We start from the raw sequence: 19688 nt of genomic DNA on the forward strand, positions 1-19688 counted from the left end.
AGCATATTTCGAGTACTTTTGGAAACTTGTTTCTAGCCGCTTGTTTAGCCAACTGATCCGCTCTCTCGTTTCCTGCAACACCTGTATGTTCGTTCACCCAGCAGAACGTGATTTCCCATCCCTCTAGAGTGAGATTCCAAAACAGATTTCTTGTCCGGTCTATTAACGCTATATGGTTGTTCTGGTATTTTATGCCGTCTATGGTGCTTCTATTATCTTTGTAGATTTTTGCTATCTTTTGATGAGAGGTGTTGATTCTAATTCCTGGAGATATGTGAGTGACCGAAGTATAGCAAGTTGTTCTGTTTGGTTGTCAGAACAGAGAGGATGCAGTCTAGAGCAGTGTTCATGTATAATGGACTGTCTGTTGTATGCAGTGAACGAACAACCGACATTCCCTCAGGTTTTGCTTCCATCAAATGTATATATGGAATTCGTGACTTTCAGAGCTTTCCTTCTCCTTAATATTTGTTTTCTTTGCTGGGTGAGGCCATTTACTGTTGTGAAGAGTGTGTGTATGTGTGTGTGTGTGTGTGTGTGTGTGTGTGTGTGTGTGTGTGTGTGTGTGTGTGTGTGTGTGTGTGTGTGTCCAGCTTCTGGTTGGTCTAGTGGTTAGCGTATCCGCTCTCCAGCCAAGAAGCTGCGGGTTCGAATCCTGAGTAGGCATGGAGGTTTGCGATTGTCTCCTCTCAATATGGACTGGGTCACCATGGGAGTAGTAGACCCAAAACCTCCAACAATGGGAGAGGCGTTCACCCTGCTGTGAGTAGAAAAATAGGCTATTAATTTTTAATATATTATATAATGCCTTATGAGTGGAACTTTTTATATTTATCATCTACCCATAAGGAGGGCAATAAGAAGAACCCAAATTTATAGAGCAATAAGTGTCACGTATTCGGTTATCAGAGGATGTTTACTCGAATGATGAGGGACAGAATTGAATTTAAGACATTCTTAACAATATCGGGGAATCAATCTGGTTTCAAGCAAAACGATCTTGCATGGGCAATATGTTTTCTTTTCCATTTCATTTTTGTAGATCAGGAGAAGGCTGCTGATACTATCCCAAGTAAGAGAACGTGACAAGTATTGAATAGAGACCGAAGAGATGAAGGAGCAGGATAAGGTGCAGAGGATGTGTTAGGGATCCAGATCTACTATGAAGATTGCAACAAACTTTCAGAGAAATTTGTAACTAGAAAGGGACTCAAACAGTGATGATCGTGTTGCTTAAGATGTACTGTAATAGGATTGATAATTCTTTTCCTTAGGATTATCAACAATCCTATTCTTCTATGACATGGAAAAGTAACACAGGACAAGGAAATGAGGGATGTAGAATACCAGATGAGTAAACCATTGTAACTCTGCAGTTCTGCCAAAATCAGGCGGAGATAGACACATGTTGATGATGAGTCATTCTGTGGTTCAGAGACTGTGCAGCGAATTTCAAGAAATCATAAACAGCTTCCAGGAGATAGAGTGAAGCAAGCCCAAGAGCTGAAACAGCAGTGGGTTACTGACACCTCTGAATATCTGCCCGCCGAAACACGAGTGCTAACCTGAATCACTTGTGATCTGACATCCAGTCGACTACAGGATTATTAGTATCTGCGTCATTGTGAGCAGAACGCTTCACGAAGGTGTGCTATGTGCTAGAGATATTCTGCGTGATCCTATCCCCACGCCACAGTGGAGAACATTTGAAATGAAATGGATCAGGCTTCACGCCTGGATTCACGATCAATGGGAATCGGTATTGTCTAGGGGCGAATCCCAATTTGGTCTTCAAGAACCAGAGACTCGTCATCATCCCTCGAGTATCCGTGAAACGTATGTTGAAAGCAGTACAATGGTTTTTGGAGGCATCTAGTTAGATGAACGCACCGACCTGAGGCGCGCTTCCTAGCGGAACCATGAATGTAACTTATATTATTATTATGGCATCTCCGTGGAGTCTGGAGACCCAATTTAACAATCATACACACTAATCCTATCATACCGCTCCTTATCCATTCACCATCAGGGAACTCACAACCAATTCTGGCAATCCATTCCACTCCTCACTCCACACAAAAATATCTAGTCTGCACGTTCCTACTACCCAAACTCTTACACAACGGATAACCTCTAATTCTCTGACTATTGGTCACATATTGACAATTTTCACTTGTATCAATTACATCAAACCCTTTAGTAACTTAAAAGTTTCTATCATGTCCTCTCTGTTCGGCCTATCAACGAATCTTTGTAATATAAACCTTCAGCCTATTCGGAAGGAATATTTCACAGACCTGTCACCATCTTGGTCGCTTGTCTCTGAATCCTCTCTACCCAATCCTGTGTACAGTAACCAAGATGTGGCCGAACCATAGCCTTCTCGTGACTTGGTAGCGTGTTTTTCAACGTGGAAGTATTCGTTTGAGATATATTACCAACTTTTGCAATATGCTTCAGAGATTCAACTCTTTGTCCACCATTATCCCTATGTCCCTAGCCTCATCAAATTCTAGCAAACCGATACCATGTATATAATACTCTACATGCAAAACCTTTTCAACAAGAAATAAATCATCCTACATTTTTCAACATTAAATTAATAATCCTTTTTTCACAATGCCAATTTATTTAAATCATCCAGCAGGATATTCTACATCACTTTTATCTCTCCCTATCAGCTTTGTATGATCAGCAAACAACTGAATATCTCCTCTTAAATTTTTACCTATGTCATTAATATTCAAATTGAAGAGTATTGGCCCTAGTACCGAACCCTGAGATACTCCACTGTATAATTCCACTCCACTATATAAGTCGAGCAGTGTCATGATGTGGCCTTACCTTTATCCAATTGTGTTGACACTTCATTATAAATATGAATAAGTTCCTGTTACTAAGACAGTACCTGCACTTTACAAAGCCATGCTTCCCACTGTAGAGTATCGCATCTCTCTTCACCTACCATTGTATTTTAACTTTCACCAAATTTTCCAATACTTTAACAACCACTCCTGATATATTAATTGGTTTGTAGTTTGCTACGTCTGTCTTGCCGCCACCTTTATACTATCTTACTCTCTTTCCACTCCCTTGGAACCCTGCAGAGGTGAGACATGGATTGAAGAACTTCGTCAGACGCAATGCCAATTCTCATGCACATTTACCTAGGTGTCTCTTTAACATTAGCAACTGTAAACTCTCCACCTGAATGATAATGATCACTCAATCACTCAGCAACTGAACTATTTCTTTTGGCTCAGTCACCTTCTTACCATGACCATTGTTTAGAGTCATCCTGACATAGTTATTTTTCCTCTTACTTTCTACATAACGAAAAAACCTTTGTGGGTTTACTTTGGTCTGTTTGACTAATTCTCTCTCTCTCTCTCTCTCATAGTCTGATTTAGCCTTCCATATCATACTAGTCATCCTTTTTTTTGCTTGCCTTTGTGCTGCTCGTGAGTATGCTGGTCGGTTTTTCCTATTCTCTCCACAGTGTTTTCGTTTTCATAACTCTTGCTTTATATCCATACTCATCCACTTAATTCCAACTTTGCTTGACCTTGAGTATGCAGTCTAATACTGCTACCCCTTGTAATTTCTCAAAGCATGGCACTATTCCAAGATTACTCCTGAATCTCTCATAATAACCAACCATATAGCGAACATAAACCCTTTCTTGAAAGAGAATTCCACATGTTCGGCAATTTCCAAGAATAATACTACACAGTCACTTTCCCCAATTAGAGAATGAGGACCAGGGAGACTCGAGGAAGTGAGACCAGCTAGTTCTGCTGATATTAATCCTATTAAGCATGTCTGGTATCGTCTATGTTGCTTCTCAAAATTCTCATCATCTAAAACATGAGGGACTTAGTTGAGCTTCGTAGGCGGAACTCCTGCACATCATTATACACGTATGAAATATCGTTGTGAGTGCTGTATTGCTGTTAAGAATGACCACATTCCTTATTGAAGCACTTTAAGAATCTCTTTTGATCCCTTGTTTTTGACCATTGTCTTCATGGAACATTTATTTCAGATTTGTAGTGGGTACTGTATTTGTAATTTTTGTTGCTGTTTCTTTCACATCTCATATCGTACTGCTTTTCACTGAATTGCATAAAAATTCAATATGCAGGTTATCGTGATTTTTCTCATTGTTTTCTGTAACTTAAAAGCCAGTGTACATTTTCCTCTTACGAGTAACACGAAATCATATCTTATATTTTACCTGACGTTTTTCTTAAACATCGATAGGATTAAACTTTTACATTATTTCCATTAATTGATGAAAGGGCAGACACATCAAAATATGCTATTGGGTGCAATCAACCATGATCTGTGACTTACTGAACAACTTTCTGTATTATATGTACATATTTACTGTTAAGAAATATCTACATCAATCTAACTTATCACTTTTAAAAGTAATAGTGTAATCTTCTCTCCGACAATTTAAACGGTCAAACATCATGGAACTTAGGGTTTGGTTATTCTCTTTTCCTGTACAAAAACGAATATTCCATAATTTCTTCTCTTGCGACGTTTTGCAATGATGTTTCCAGGTGATCCATTTTGAGTCTTGCAGAACACTAACTAATCTCAATATATGTTGAAGGATTTAGAGACAGACAGAGAGAGATGTCCTCGTGGTATTTGTTGATCATTTGGGTTATTCTGGTCAGTATAAATAACATCATTGTTTCCATTTCTTCAAAAGACTAATCGAAAATTGAAAGTATTTTTCTGAAATCGTTAAAGGATCCAAATAATTGTTTTAATGGAATTTACAATTTAACCTTCTTATAATTATAGTGAATCCTTCAGTATATGACGTATTTGGGTTTAATCTCTCACAAAGCTAAAGAGTTCAGTTTCAGAGTTATGTCTAGTTTTAAGAATGACCGTTTAGTTTTTAGTATTTGTTCACTTTCTTGTTTTAGTATTTGTTCACTTTATCTACCGAATTCTGATGTTTATCAACATGTAATGACATATTGGTAGTATGTGAGTAATCAGTGAAATTTACAAAACCATCCGCATAACGAACTAATGTAAGTCGTTTTGTTTCGTCCGGTAAGATTTTTGCTACACATAATTCTAATAGTGTAAGACATTTCTTACATTCGCTCCATCTATATAATTAACATCATTAATGTCATATATTGTTTGGAGGTTCGTATTTCTAGACAGACATAACCACCTTAAAAAATACAATCATCTGCATTTTTAATATTAAATTCCCATTTGCTGTTTTTTTTTCTAAATAACCACTTTGCATTCTCTGTAATTGACTTTCTTTATCATATAATTTTTCCAATTACCAAGATTGAATTTTTTTCAATCCAGCTCCATACTTACTCTGAGTTTATTTAAGATAGTTTTCACGTTTGGAATTTTCAGAATCGAATTCAAAATTTAATTTGTGGTTTTTTGACTATTTGTTTTGTTAAAATCAAAAGAAATCATCCAATGCCCATAGAGTATACTTTCCATTTTGCATTTTTACTGAACACCAATTGTTCTTCACTGAATGAATCATGTTTCAATACACTTCCATAGATTAGCGTTAATTATCTCGGTAAAAGTAGGGATGAAAATGAATGCACAAAGAATCCATTCTGTAGTGAGAAAGTGTGGAGGAACAAAGTGCTTCTTGAAGGAGAGCTACAGAAAGCATTTAGAAAGATGCATTTACCAATTTGTGATTTAATATTATGATTAATTATCAATGATTTTAAAATAATTTGATTAACTTCTTTAATAAATTAATCAAACTGTCAAGGAGAGAGAGAGAGAGAGAGAGAGAGATTTTACGTCCGATTTTCTTACTTATAATGTGCATACCTTCTTCATTAGTTATTATAATAATTTTTGACCAGATTGGGCAACGAACGTTCGTTTATTTGTCTAATGGCTTCTTCAGAGTGATAGACCGAGACAGGATAAAAATAATTAAAACAAAACTCTTATAAACTGAGATGAACTTAGGTAAACCAGATGCTTGTGAAGAGACACTGGTTTCTTTTGATGTTTTCAGGTGACTGTTGCGAAAGTTGTATTCTAATATGTGAAATCCGCACTCTTGCTGAGTTTTTAAATTATTTGTAGATAAGACTGCACCTATGATAATATTTTTGCTCTTGATTGAACTCTATCAAGGATTTCCTTTGAGCTAGTAGAAGGTGGAGCCCAAAATGATGAGGGAATTCCATAGTGGGTCGTATGAGTGGCGTATATTTAGTTTTAAGTGCGTCTTCGGTTTTGCACCCCCTACCCACTTTGTTCCACAAATCCTTTTGATGATATTAAGATTTTCAAGAGCTTTATTAGATATATTTGTAATATGAGTTGTAAATCTCAATTCACTATTTATGGTTAGGCCTAAATATTTTGGAGACTCAGTTTGTTCTATTTTGATATTATATATTTTGATTTGGCGGTTGAAATTGGGTCTAGGTTTTCTATCAGTGGAGAGGATGCTCAGTTTTGTTTTTTCAGGGTTTATCTGTCGTTTATGCTCCTTTGCCCATCTTTCTATGCCTTTTAATGAATTATAAATTAGGGTTTTTCTCAGAATGTTGAGAATTACTGCTTCTGTGCCAGATTGCTATATCATCTGCATAGCATGATATTTTTGTGTCATTTTTTATGTGAGGATGGTTATTGTTCATATAGATGAGAAATAGAAGTGGGCTTAAAACAGACCACAAGGATCCTTGTGGCACTCTAGCCAAAGTACGATGCATGTTGGAATAAATCTCATTAACTTTTACTTTCATTTTTCTTCTTTTCATGAAATCCGGAATCGAAATTATTCCAGTATCGTGTGTAATTTTTATTAATTTTTTTGTCTCCAAACGCGATTAAAGACAGCTGCGAGATCCAAGAATATTGCTGTTGCGTTTCTTTGGTGGTTTTCTTGAATGCCATCTATGACTGATTGGCAAAGATAAGATAATTGATCTTCTGTACTGTGTTGAGACCTGCATGCAGTTTGGTAGAAGTTGATTTTGTTATTTTCTAAGAGCCAGTTCACAAGTCTTGTATATATTATTCTTTCCATTAGTTTACAGTGAGTGCTAGTCAAAGCTTTTGATCTTTAGCTTTTACAGTCACTAGGGTTTTTGTTAGGTTTTATTAAGGGTATAATGACTGACGTTTTCCAGATTTTTTCCAGTATTCCAGGAAGTGTTAAATATCTTCGGAAGGCAGTTTTGGGATATTTTCCCCATGTTTTTAATCATATGTCCAAAGATAAGTTCAATTCCGAATGATTTATTGGGGTCAGTTCGCCTAATTGCTGTTTCTAGTTCTGTCATTGTGAGGTCCTGAGTAAAGATGTCTTCAGAAGGATAGGTTCTGCATTGTTTCGCATATCAGCAGTTGTTTTGCCATTTTCCTGCAGTTGTTGTCTTCTTTGTTGTATTGCAGTTTACTTGCATTAGAGTAATGGTTGGCTAATAAATTTACCAGGTTTTGTTTGTTGCTGCTGTATTGTTTTTCATGAGGAGGCCGTGTTTGATGAGTAGTCAGTATCTCGAAGAATGTTGATTAATAATCTGATGATGTTCCAGTGTTTTGAGTCTTTTCTTGAATCTAGTCTGCTGCAGAATTCTTCCCACTTTGTTTTGTTTGCAGATAGAAATTTTATCTTCGGTGTTTTGGAAATGATGACTCGAGCAGCGAACCTGATGAAAAGAATAAAATAGATGGAAATAATTAATGGTTTCTGAATAAAAATAAACTTCGTGTTTTATAGCAGTCAGAATACCTAATGTTTGTTTATTAATTTTTATTAATTAAGAAAGACGTTTAGATAATAAGTAGATAAGGGTGCTTATCCTCATGAATGAGACTTAGAAAAATGAAATGAAATTAATGAGAGAAATGAAAAATTCCATCAACTGAAATCCTGTATGACCCTTACAGGAGTTTCAAAGTCTCAATCACATCACCCCTCTTTCGTCTCTTTGCTAGTCTCTGCAGTCTACAAATTCTCAATCTGCCTCAGTATTGAGACTCTCCTTTGCACTCACTCCAATATATCAATATCACTGCAGAAACCAGGAGACCAGACGTGCACACAATGGTCCAAGAGAGATCTTATCAAGGCCTTGTAAAGAGGCAAAACGATTTCCATATCTCTGAATGTCAAAGTTTCAGCATTTCAATTATTCTCGGAGTTGTGCGCAAGTCTGGTATTGTTTTTTTACTTAAAATCTGGTTACCTTGATATCTGTCAGAATAGATCAGTGCTTGTTCTGTTGTTATATGATCCTTGAACTTCGACATACTGTCTACTAAAACTCCAAAAACCTTAGCCTGATCACTTCCTTCTAGCATAATGGACATTCGATATCTAATCACACAGAAATGCATGACCTTACATTTAATTGAAATTAAACATTGAAATGTTTAACATTAAAATGCATAACATTGAAATGACAGCGATGATGACATTCCCACAATTCCAGCCTATTCAAACCATTCTGCAAGTACTGCTTATCAGCAGAATCTCTGTTTACCCTACATATCTTTGCGTCAACAGCAAATAGCTGTATGTCACACTAGTTACCTTGAATGCTGCAGATCTACAACCCTCATAGACCACTTTTTGATATCTGTCAGTGAGCCATCCTCTTGTCCATACAAATAGTTTATAATCCAATCCCATATTGTCCAATTTATATAACAGTATTTCATGCTGTATTCTGTCAAACGCCTTAGCAAAATCCAAAAGTATCATGGTGTATCCATTCCCCTTATCTAGTTCAGTGATAACAATGTTATAGAATGTGACATAGTTGCTAAAACGACCTTCCCTTAGTAAACCCATATTGCGAATTGCAAGGTAGAGATTCACTGTCAACCCGGTTAGGTTAGGTTAGGTTAGGGCATACATTCATTTTCAGAATGTAAGCCCTAACCAATTTTCCAAACATCTTCACCACCACTCCTGAGATACTAATCGGCCGATAGCTGGATACATCGGTGCAATGGAATTACCATACATTCCTTCCATTCTTGCGGAATCGTCAATGTTCATACTAAAGGCCATATTAAACAGCCTAGTCTAAGGAATAGCTAGTTCAGCTGAACACTCATTTAGCACACGTGCTGATATCCCATCAATCCCTATTGCTGAATTCTTATTCAGTTTGTGCAATAGCTCTAGAACTTCATCCTCATCCACAAGTTTCCTCATTCGGTGAAGTACATTGAGTTCAATGTTGCATATGCTAGATTGAGAGTTTTTAGGAAAATGGCTGTTTCATTAGTTGAACATTTATTTTTTTGCATCAGTCACCTCCACACCATTCAGTAAAATTATTCTTTCAAATTCATTATTTCGTTTAGGTGCATTATAAAACATAATTATTTATGATTGTCTTTAACTTGCAGAGCCAGTTTTTTTCATAATCAGAGTTAACCTTCCGTACAACATTTGTGACTCTTCTGGACTGCTGCTTATGATCATCGTAACTGACATCTTTATGGACACGATATTCCTCCCTCTTCATCCTTTTCTTACGAATCTCTTGCTTAAAAAGATTACACATCCATTTAACTCCTACTCTATTTATTCTTCGAACTTTTGTGACATATTCTGATATTTGATCGCGTAAGTATTGTTTAAATGTTTCTCATGCACTGTCGATATTCTTCCTATCCATCAACCATTTTTCCATTCCACTGAACTCAGTATACTCCTCAGTTGGTCATAATTTCCTACTTTCTAGTTCATCATGTAACCTTTTCTGAATGGAACGTTCATAAACTTAGTCACTTCCCAAGTGAGATGACATGATGACTGTCACTGGAGGCAGAATAGTTACGTCTTTAACTGAAACGTCCTCTGACATTATAATCAAATCTAACCCTCTCTGACTACGAGTTCCTTCTGTCTTATGCTGCTCCAGGAAGCTGTCCCCCAACAGCTCATAAATGTATTTGCATTATTTTCATGAGATTCTACTGTAACTCAGTCAATATTTGGATAATTAAAGTCTCCCATTATGATTACTCTCTTCGCGCTTATCGTTTCTATTTGCTGATGCATTTCTTCATCACTAGCAACCGATTCACAAGGTATCTAACAACACCCGGCTATGTAATTGATCTTGTTAGATTCCACCTCACACAAGATGTAACACTGCCACATGAAATGTCTATCTCTTCAAAAACACTGCCACATGAAAACCTGTTACTGGTAGTACAATCATAAGTATCAACTCTAACCGGATTCGGTTTATCTGAGACCATTAGTAGCTCGTCCCCTCCTCTCCTGTCTATCCTTCCTAAAATACCGTATACTCTTTGCACTCGATAATGATTTGAACGTCTGTTTCTAATAGTCAATTCTCACTAATGTCTACAACATTAGGTTCCAATATTTTAATTAATATATTTATCCTTTATTTACGTAGAAATGAGAAGAGCTTGTAAATTACTTGCATGCTTTTCTGGGCATGCTCATCTGTGGACTGTATGCTACAGTTCGACAACTTTCATTTTCTATTGTAGAGAACAAGAAAACCGTCTTGTTCACTACTTCGCTATTCTTTTATGGTTTCGTTTCTTTTGCGCACATTTGACGTTATTTTACCTGTATTTAGTATTAAAATATTACAATAAAGTATGTTATAAAGGCGCTAAATACTCTAAAAACACGAAAATCTACTCTAATGTACTATGAAACGCTACGTTTCTAAGGAAAACAATAGAAACATTCATCCTGCCTATCTCTCCGTTATTAGCAAATAGCTGTATGTCTCCTGTGAAAACTTTTACCAATCATTGATGTAAAGAAGTGAATGACAACGGATCTTTGTGGTACACCACTGGTTACTTTAAATCTGGCATACTCACATCCCCCGTATACCACTTTTTGATATGTGTAAGTCAGCCATCCTCTTATCCACCCTAATATTTTAAAATCCAAGCCAATATTCTCCAGTTATGGAACCCACTTTAATGGTGCACGCTGTCAAATTCTTTAGCAAACTCCAAAAGTATTAATTGTTCATCCACTCTCTTGTCTACTTCATTCCTCACATTATTATGAAATGTGAACAAGTTCCCCAAACAAGACCTTCCCTTAGTAAACCAACCTCGTTTGTGTAAACGTATGGATCCTTTAACACATCCATTTCTGTTTGTTATCGAACGTATCCAAAATGTTCACCACCAGTGCAGAGATACTAATAAGGCTATAGTTAGACTCATCCTTCTTTTCCTCGCCCTTGTAGAATGGAATTATTAAACATTATTTCTATTTATTATTATGGAATCTTCATTGTGCTGAGATTATACAAGGTCAGTGGCATTATGTTCATCTGAACCTTCTTTTAGCATCGATGTTGATATCCAATCACTTCATATTGCCGAATTCTTATTCAGTTTATGCAACGACTCTGTTACTTCTCATTCACACATTTGGATTTCTTCCTCTAGCATGGAGCTGACAATGAGCTCCTTATGACATGCACCAGGTTGAAGGAACTTCGCGAACTGGGGAGCATTAGTTGAACAATCTCTTCGCATTTGCCAGTCGCATACCGTCTACATTCGGTAGAATTTTTTCTTTCACGTACAATATAAAAATATCATTCTTTTGGACTGTGTTTATCTTGCAGTCAGTTTCTTTTCATTCTTATTAGCTTTCCATACAGTAATCGTAACCCTTATGGCTTGCACATCATGATTATCGTAACTGACATTATCTTGCGCAAGCAGGTCAGTATTTCTTCGACGTGATTATTTTTATGAAAACCTCTTGCAGTGTTATATATATCAAAATACGAAATCCTAATCATAAATAGAAATAGTAAAAAGAGAAACCCAGCACTTATTACAAAAAGAAAGTCTTCGGATTGATCACCATTTTGTGTAGCAGTTGTTAATATTTAAAACGCTTACAAATGATGCTGAAAAATCCATCCTCCTACGTCTGATAGAACACCAGAGGGACACTGCCTAAAAAAGAACTAGAGCAAGTGCCCTGTCAAGCCATGTACTGTTTTCAATAAACACAAATGATGAAGGCCGTCAACATGAGATAAACTGGACAACTTCAAACCTTCATATATGCCGTGACAGGGTGGAGCGCCGCACAGTCGAGTCTAAGGGAATCGTTATGGACCCTCATCACATAAATAATGACCTCAGCTATAATCTACCGGACACTTTCAGTTCTGCTATCCGATATCGGTACACTCGTGAAATCAGACGCACGCAGCTACATAACAATAGAACTTCAACACGGACTGTATCTACAGTTCAAAGCTAACTGATTTTATAATAGTCGTTTTAGATACGATGTTTCTTATTGTGTTTATTTGCTTTCTATGTTCCCACGCCTGAAGAAGTCGGACGATCTGATGAAACATGTTGCGCTTTGAATAAATTTAATTGTTATTCTAGTCTCGGTTATAGTCAGTGTATATAGATATGAAAATATATATGTATATCCAGAAAATAAAAAGTTGCATACAACATTAAAAGGCATACAAACATGTGTACGCTTAAGGAGACAGAGAGAGAGAGAGAGAGAGAGAGAGAGAGAGAGAGAGAGAGAGAGAGAAAGAGAGAGAGAGAGAGATGGAGAGAGAGAGAGAGAGAGAGAGAGAGAGGGAGACAATGAGAGGGAGAGAGAAAGAGAGAGAGAGACAATGAGAGATAAAGAGAGAGAGAGAGAGAATATGAAAGAGAATGAGAGAGAGGGAAAGAGAGGTGGACCTAATTAACTAAGATGATCCATTGTTGAATCCTCCGAGTGAATTTCATTCCACGTTCTCTTTTTATATTAACTGAAATTCTGTTAATTCAGAGAAAAATAATGATTTGTAGTTTGAATTTTAATGCGCAGTATTTTTTCCCTTTTTTTTCAGTGTCGCTAATACCGGGATAAATTGTATAAATAAATTTGTCGATAGATGCTATAACGATTTGCAGAAACATGTGTATAACAACTTGATGGGCGAGACGTTCGACTTTATCAACCGCATGTGTACACGTGGTTCAGATATTAGGAAAGGTAAGTCGGAGTAACAAAATAAATGCACTGATTTTCCGCTCAAACATTGAATTCATTATATGTTATGTTATTATATTAATGTATGATAGTGCTTGAGTATTTTCACTTTTTTATTCATCTTCTTCTTCTCTTCCGTCTAAGACGGGTTGAGTCTTCTCTTGAGCAGGATCTTGCAGTCGTCTCTATTCCTTGCTGTTCGAAAAAGTTCCTTATATGTTCTGTATTCCAAGTTGTTCTTTATTAATTTCAGCCAGGTAATTCTTGGTCTTCCAGGTCTTCTTTTTTCAGTTGGAAAAGTATTGATTAGGACGTTAGGAAGTCTGTCTACATCCATGCGTACAGTGTGTCCAAACCATCTCAGTTGTTGTTTTCTAATTTTTTCTATTATTGACTTTTTATACAATATTTCTTGTCTGACTGTGATATTTGTTTTCTTTTCTATCCAAATTGTTCTATTAATTTTTCTTGAGAATTTCATTTCAAATGCCAGCAGTATTTCCTCCTTTCTTTTTTTTTAACTGTCCACGCTTCTGCTTCATAGGTGACTGTTGGTATAATTATTGCTTCATATAATTTGATTTTGGCTTGTTTAGATATCTTGTTTGTTTTCCAGATTTTCAGTAATTTTCCCATGGTGGTCCATCCTATCGCTATTCTGTGTTTGATTGTTTTGAGTTCATCTATTGTCTCTGTTAGTTTTGATCCAAGGTATATGAAGTTGTCTACTTGTTCTATTTGTTCTCCGTTTAGGGTGGCTGAGATGGTAGTTTTGTTCCTCCCTATTTTCATCGGTTTTGTCTTTTGTATATTTATTGTCATGTCATATGTTTTACAGGTTTCGTTTAGCTTGTTGATCAGCTTTTGCAATTCATTTGGGGGTTCTTGAAAGAAGGACGAGAACATCTGCATATTTGATATTATATATTTCATACTTTTGCATATTTTTACTGCATATTTTTATTCATATATATAAAAAATTAAAAAATGTATTCATTGCTAATTTTATTTATGACTTTCGACTGTTTGGTCTGTATGGAGTTGTTCTAGAACAATTAAAGCATATAATGAAAGCATGAGGGATAGTGATGTTCAGTAGAAGTGGCGTTTTCATTCATAGTGGTAGGCAAAGAAAGACGTAGGTTTGACTCTAGTTGTTGAATGGAAAATAAAAATAATTACAAAATATCAATTAAAGCCCACAAGTAATTTCTACTTCTTAGAAGACTTCATCGGTTGTCAAAGAGGAAGTTTTAAGTCTTTTAAAGGATTAAGTTAAGGGGATAATAAATCCATCATTATTTTAAAGCCAGATACGAAACTCGGAGATCGAAATCTAAAGTTTCATGCCGAAGAACTATCGGCGAGTCCAAGCGTAAGTCAATGGGTAGTACAATACTAGGGCAACTGGGAGCAAAGGTGGAGCAAGCTTCATCATCATCCTTAATATTTTTTCATAATGTAAAACGCAGCTCCTAAGAGATTTATGTTTTACATTATGAGGATAGGTCACTATCCAGACCGGTTTCGACCTTTATTGAGGTCTCATCAGTGCGTAGGTAGACCTGGATAATACCAAGGTTTAAGTGAACCGAACTGACATGTACCCCTACTAACGAATTGCCAGACCGGTGTGTCCATATATTATTATTACTACGATAAAGAGCAAAGAGGCTATTTTTTCGGCTGCGTAAATTAAGTTACGGGGATAATATCACCTTAACTTAATTTATGCGACCGGAAAAATAGCCTCTTGGCTCTTTATCTTTAAAAGGATGGTATGAAAAAATGTCATGTATATACTGACTGACTACGTTGATTCTGGTTCTGGTTATTTTCTCTTTAAAGATGCTATTTATAAATAGAACTTGGTTTGTTTATAGGCAATCCTTTATCTCCCATACTAAGAAATTTATATTTAGAAACATTTGAGAAAAAATCAATCACTTCATTCCCATTAAAGCTTAAACAAGTTCCTAAACCATCTCAACAGTCAACACCCGAAAATAATAAATTTTACTTCGGAATTAGAAGATCATGATTCTCCCTTTCCTGGATGTAACTTAATCGGGTATCTGATAAAAGTCTGCATTTATAGAAAAGCCACTCTCACCAGTAGTTATCTACATGCATAATCACATCACTAACTGCCTCAAAATTTCGACATTATCTCTACACTAGGGAAATTTGCTCGCACCCTCTTCTAGAAGAAGAGGATATCAACGAAGAACTTCAGTTTCTTCTTACACCCCTTCAGAAAATTTAATTCACATTTAAGCTACACTGAAGATAGAGATTTTATATATATATATATAGATAGATAGATAGATGATATTTTCGTATCTGGAGTTGGAGTTATGGAACTAGATGATCATGATTCTCCCTTTCCTGTCAGTGATTCTGAACATGTAGGACGAACCCTTTGGAGGGAGCGAAGAAAGTGGAAATCAAACTAAAAACTGAAAAACTGCTTTATTGAAACAAAAGCATTTAATGAAACTATTTATTGACACAAAAACATAAAGTGCACTCTGAAAATGAAAGAATTAAATGTACAAAATCAAATGTATTGAAACTTACGGGAACATATCAATACTTCAAAATGTACCGAGCAACTAATTATCAGCCGCCAAAATTTTCGAACAAATACCACACAGTGGCCTTTCTTCATCGTTTACTTCAGTCGTCTTTGTAAAACCAGAATCTTAATATTCTGCTGCTTACTTTCTTCATTTTACTTTCGGAATGATAATCTGCGAACCTGAATTTGTTGACATCGACGCTCCACAGTCGTCAGATTCCCGCTTATGCCCAATTAAAAATGAATGCATCCGTTTTTCAATTCTAGAAAAGATGGTTTTTAACCCGTGTATCATATCACAGTCATTGCGAATTGCAATAAAATAACGCCGACCATCCGCTTGCATTTCCTGAACATTCGAGACACATTCGGAAACAATTTTCGTGATCAAATCGCAAATGTTTCCGAAAGCGCGATGCGATTCAACGGTATTTGCAATGATGCCAGATCTATACAATTTTCGAAAGATTTTGATCACGTATTTAAATTTGTATGAATATTTAAAATTTTAATTAATTCCTAGTTTTTTTTTGTTGTTGTTGTTTTGCTAACTTTTATGGGTGTGGTCAGCGTCTCAATACAAGAATTGCAAAGGGGCGCCACAAAAACTAATATCGACAAAAAGGGGCACGCATCAAAGAAGGCTTAGAAACACTGACATATACCATATAATTACTATTTATAGGTACATGTGAAGTCAAGTTCTTAGAGTTATACGGAAAATACTTTTCATAGATCTGGACCATAAAATTGCCAATGTTACTTCATTGTATGTATTATTATAATTACTGTTATGAGGGATGAGGTCTGATTTATTATGATATGAAGGATAGTTGTTGTGGTTCGGTATTTTTCAGAAAAGTAGTAGGTTTTTATAAAACTGTATTGTAGTATTTGAGAATTGGTACAGTCAGTGGGCAATTAATTATTTAGATAGTTCTAGTTTGCCATGAGTTGAGTTTTTTCACTAAGTACTGATGACGATACTTCAAAAACGAACAAGTGTCATTTAGCAAGACGTACCATCTCAGATTATGAACCCATCTAGCAGTTCGTAGATGGCTATCCTAAGAAGTGGCGACAATATATCTTGTAAGTAGTGGATTTTCAAGAGCAATATCGAGCGCAGTTTTTGTGTATTCGTTTGTGTGATTGAGTGCTTACTGTGATCAAAGTGCAAATGTAATTAAAACAATGGCGGTCTGTAGTTTCAAAAGCTTTAGAGAGGTCGAGAACAGTTTGCAAACATAAAACTGGCTTTGCTCAGAGAGGAGTTCATTGTTCGCAGAAATCACCCAATAAAGATATTGGTTTCTTAATTTTTAAGAAATTCTCACGGCCTGTTGGATCTTACTTTGAATTAAATTCTTTAGATAAGTGAATATTCAATATTTTGTCATTGACCAGTATTTCTGCGATTTTTTCAGTTGCCGAAAATGCATAATACAAGCTTGTAATTATTAATTTCATTGATTTTTTTTTCTCTTTATGCAATGGAATTTCTCTATATTAAATTTGGTATCTTCTTATTAGATTTTAATTCCTTAAAAAAATTAAATTTATCAAATGGATTATAAACTGCGCATTGTGAAGCGCAGTGCGTTTTGTATTTCCAGGTGATCCTATCTAATGCATAGTTTAAAATTCATTGTGGAGATGGTCGTTTCCAACTGTTTCCTGAAAATAGAGAAATAATTTACACGTCTCAAGCAACTGACATCCTGTCAAAATATTTAAACTTCTTAATACATCTATCGGCTATAGAATGTTCCACTCACCTTGATAATGGTAACCGAAGGAGACGTTTTCATCTGCAGTAAAAGACGAACAGTGAAAGTACATTTGATTTGTAAACGATGACCATTTCCGTCCATAGTTTTAGTTAGTCTAAAAGACGTTTTGCGCATCCGTGATTTTATTTCAAAGTTTCTCGTTTTTCAGAATACTTCAAACATGCACGTTGCTACAAGAAATCGGAGGAAAGTTATAAACATTGTATCAAAAACTTCAAAGTAGAAAGTGCTAAATACCCGGATCAGACCAACGTAGAACATATGAAGGAAATATGCATGTAAGTTGTTTTTATTCTTATTTTTAATTCACTAGATTAGATTTCTGAGCAAGATATTGATCCGTAATGCGTTTCAAACATTTACAGAGACGAATACTGTAACATCAATAGAAAATGTATTGCAGGTCCGATAAACTCCGTAATTCTGAATGCATATGCTGGTGTAATAACTGCCTACATACGAACTCATCTGTTTCATTTTTTTTTCCTTTTTAGCCTGTACAAAGACCTCACGGAGTGTACCAGGAATTCATTTCTCCCCAACTGTGAGACAGAAGCATTGGAAGTGCATGACAGGTTACTGAACAAATCAATTAACGTTATGACGACCACATGTGCTGCCATCTTAGGTGACTCTTCTGTGATTATTAGCAATAGCCTGTCTCTAATCCTGATGCTCCTAGCAGGAGTATTCATGCTGGGCCTTAATTTCTGAGCTTTAATGTACTAATGTTCATTAGCACATTTGCTTTCTAATTTGCATTCTCATATAAAAGTTTTCATATTACATGCCTGACCACTTATATATTAAAAAAAAAGAGTGTTTCCAGGTGAGAAGGTTTGCGTCAGATGGAACTAATACGTCATCCTTTTTCAAGTTGTGAATCTCGCCCCCGAAAGTTTTCTAAGCAATATTACATTTAGCATGTTGGATTACGGGTTAAATAATAATAATAATAAAAAATAAGGTCTCGAGACAAAACGCAAACTCTTTCAATCCATTTCATGGATCGCAACCTACTGGATGGCGCTTGGTAGCTACCGAACAAATCTATAAAAGAAACTGTGGTCGGGAAATACATGCAGTCAGCAACCGTTTCATTCTATTTTCGAAGCTTTAGTTTATTCAGAAGAAACGAAAAATAAGTTTTTCTTTTTCGTGTTATTTTGTGGAGAGACAACAAGTTCGACACAATGTTCGTTAAGATCAATGAATTATTAAACTGCACTAAAGAAAAAGATAGGTCTGATGCACGAATTCAATCTTTTAAGGCAATTCAATACTGAGTAGTCGCAGAGTGCTCAGAGGAATCTTTACGTATTTTCTTAATCGTAATTTTTTTTTATTATGTTTTTGCCCTGACTGGTTGAAAGGGCTTCCACTTTTTCTTGCTTACAAAAAATTATACTGAATTGCAAATTTAGATTAACATCTTTCGGAAATCGAAAGTTAAGTGTTCTTTCTTAGTTTGCCTAATTCAGAGGATCAAAATAATTCCAATCTAACCTTCCTTCCTTTTTTTGTAGATAATTAAATACTTCGCTTTACCTGAATCGCAGTTCTTGTCGAACTTTGAATGATGAAGTGGTAACGTAACCGCGCTTCTAACCAGAGAGCGGTTGTCCTATTACTGCTGCACGCATGGATTTCTTTTTTTTTCTTTTTATTTTATTTTTGTCAGTGCTTTACACGGTGGTTGAATTTTATTCCCCATTAACGAAGTATTCTATGTTTGGGCTCACATGATTTCACCCGCTCATGTATTAATGTAGGATAGGTTTCGATCTTCTATAAGTGGGGCTCACAAAACAAAACAAAACAACAAAAACAACAACAACAAAAAACATGCGAACTGAATCTTTCAATTTGTCATCGCTATGCCGGTCTTTCAGCTTTCAACAAGATTTCTTTCGAACATGATATGTTAGAAAGAAATCTTGTTGAAATTTTAAATCTCGATGAATGCCAGGTTCTTTCAATAGCTAAATGAACTGTCAGCAATACTTTTATTTCATGTTGAATATACTACAATATTGCTTCATCCTGATGCACGTGTAAACTGCAATAACTCAGGATGAGACCAAAGACCTCATTTTAATAACTGCTACGTTTCAAGTAAGTGAAATTTCATCCTGCTTGTATCAAATAAAAAGAACCTCATAATGTTAGTTATGCTGATTCTCTGATGACTGTCGTTGGCAAATATCCAAAAGAAACGGATATCATTTTTGTATATTAGCATACCATTTATAAAAGCATTTTGAAAGCTGCA

The 19688-nt window shown here is 35.8% G+C and overlaps 1 protein-coding gene across 1 annotated transcript in view; it reads left to right on the forward strand.

Moving 5' to 3' along the window:
• Positions 1-19688, forward strand: part of LOC150109777 (uncharacterized) — a 31973-nt gene extending 12285 nt beyond the window's left edge. Inside the window, exons 3-5 of the mRNA XM_090409906.1 lie at positions 12900-13045; positions 17565-17694; positions 17911-19688. Coding sequence (XP_090266032.1) covers positions 12900-13045; positions 17565-17694; positions 17911-18130 — 496 coding nt within the window. The 3' untranslated portion in view covers positions 18131-19688. The remainder of the gene's footprint in view (positions 1-12899; positions 13046-17564; positions 17695-17910) is intronic.

The sequence above is a fragment of the Typopeltis vanoorti genome, chromosome 1, assembly GCF_054136105.1.
Source record: "Typopeltis vanoorti isolate ZY-2024b chromosome 1, IOZ_Tvanoo_1.0, whole genome shotgun sequence".
In the NCBI taxonomy this organism is placed as follows: Eukaryota; Metazoa; Arthropoda; class Arachnida; order Uropygi; family Thelyphonidae; genus Typopeltis; species Typopeltis vanoorti.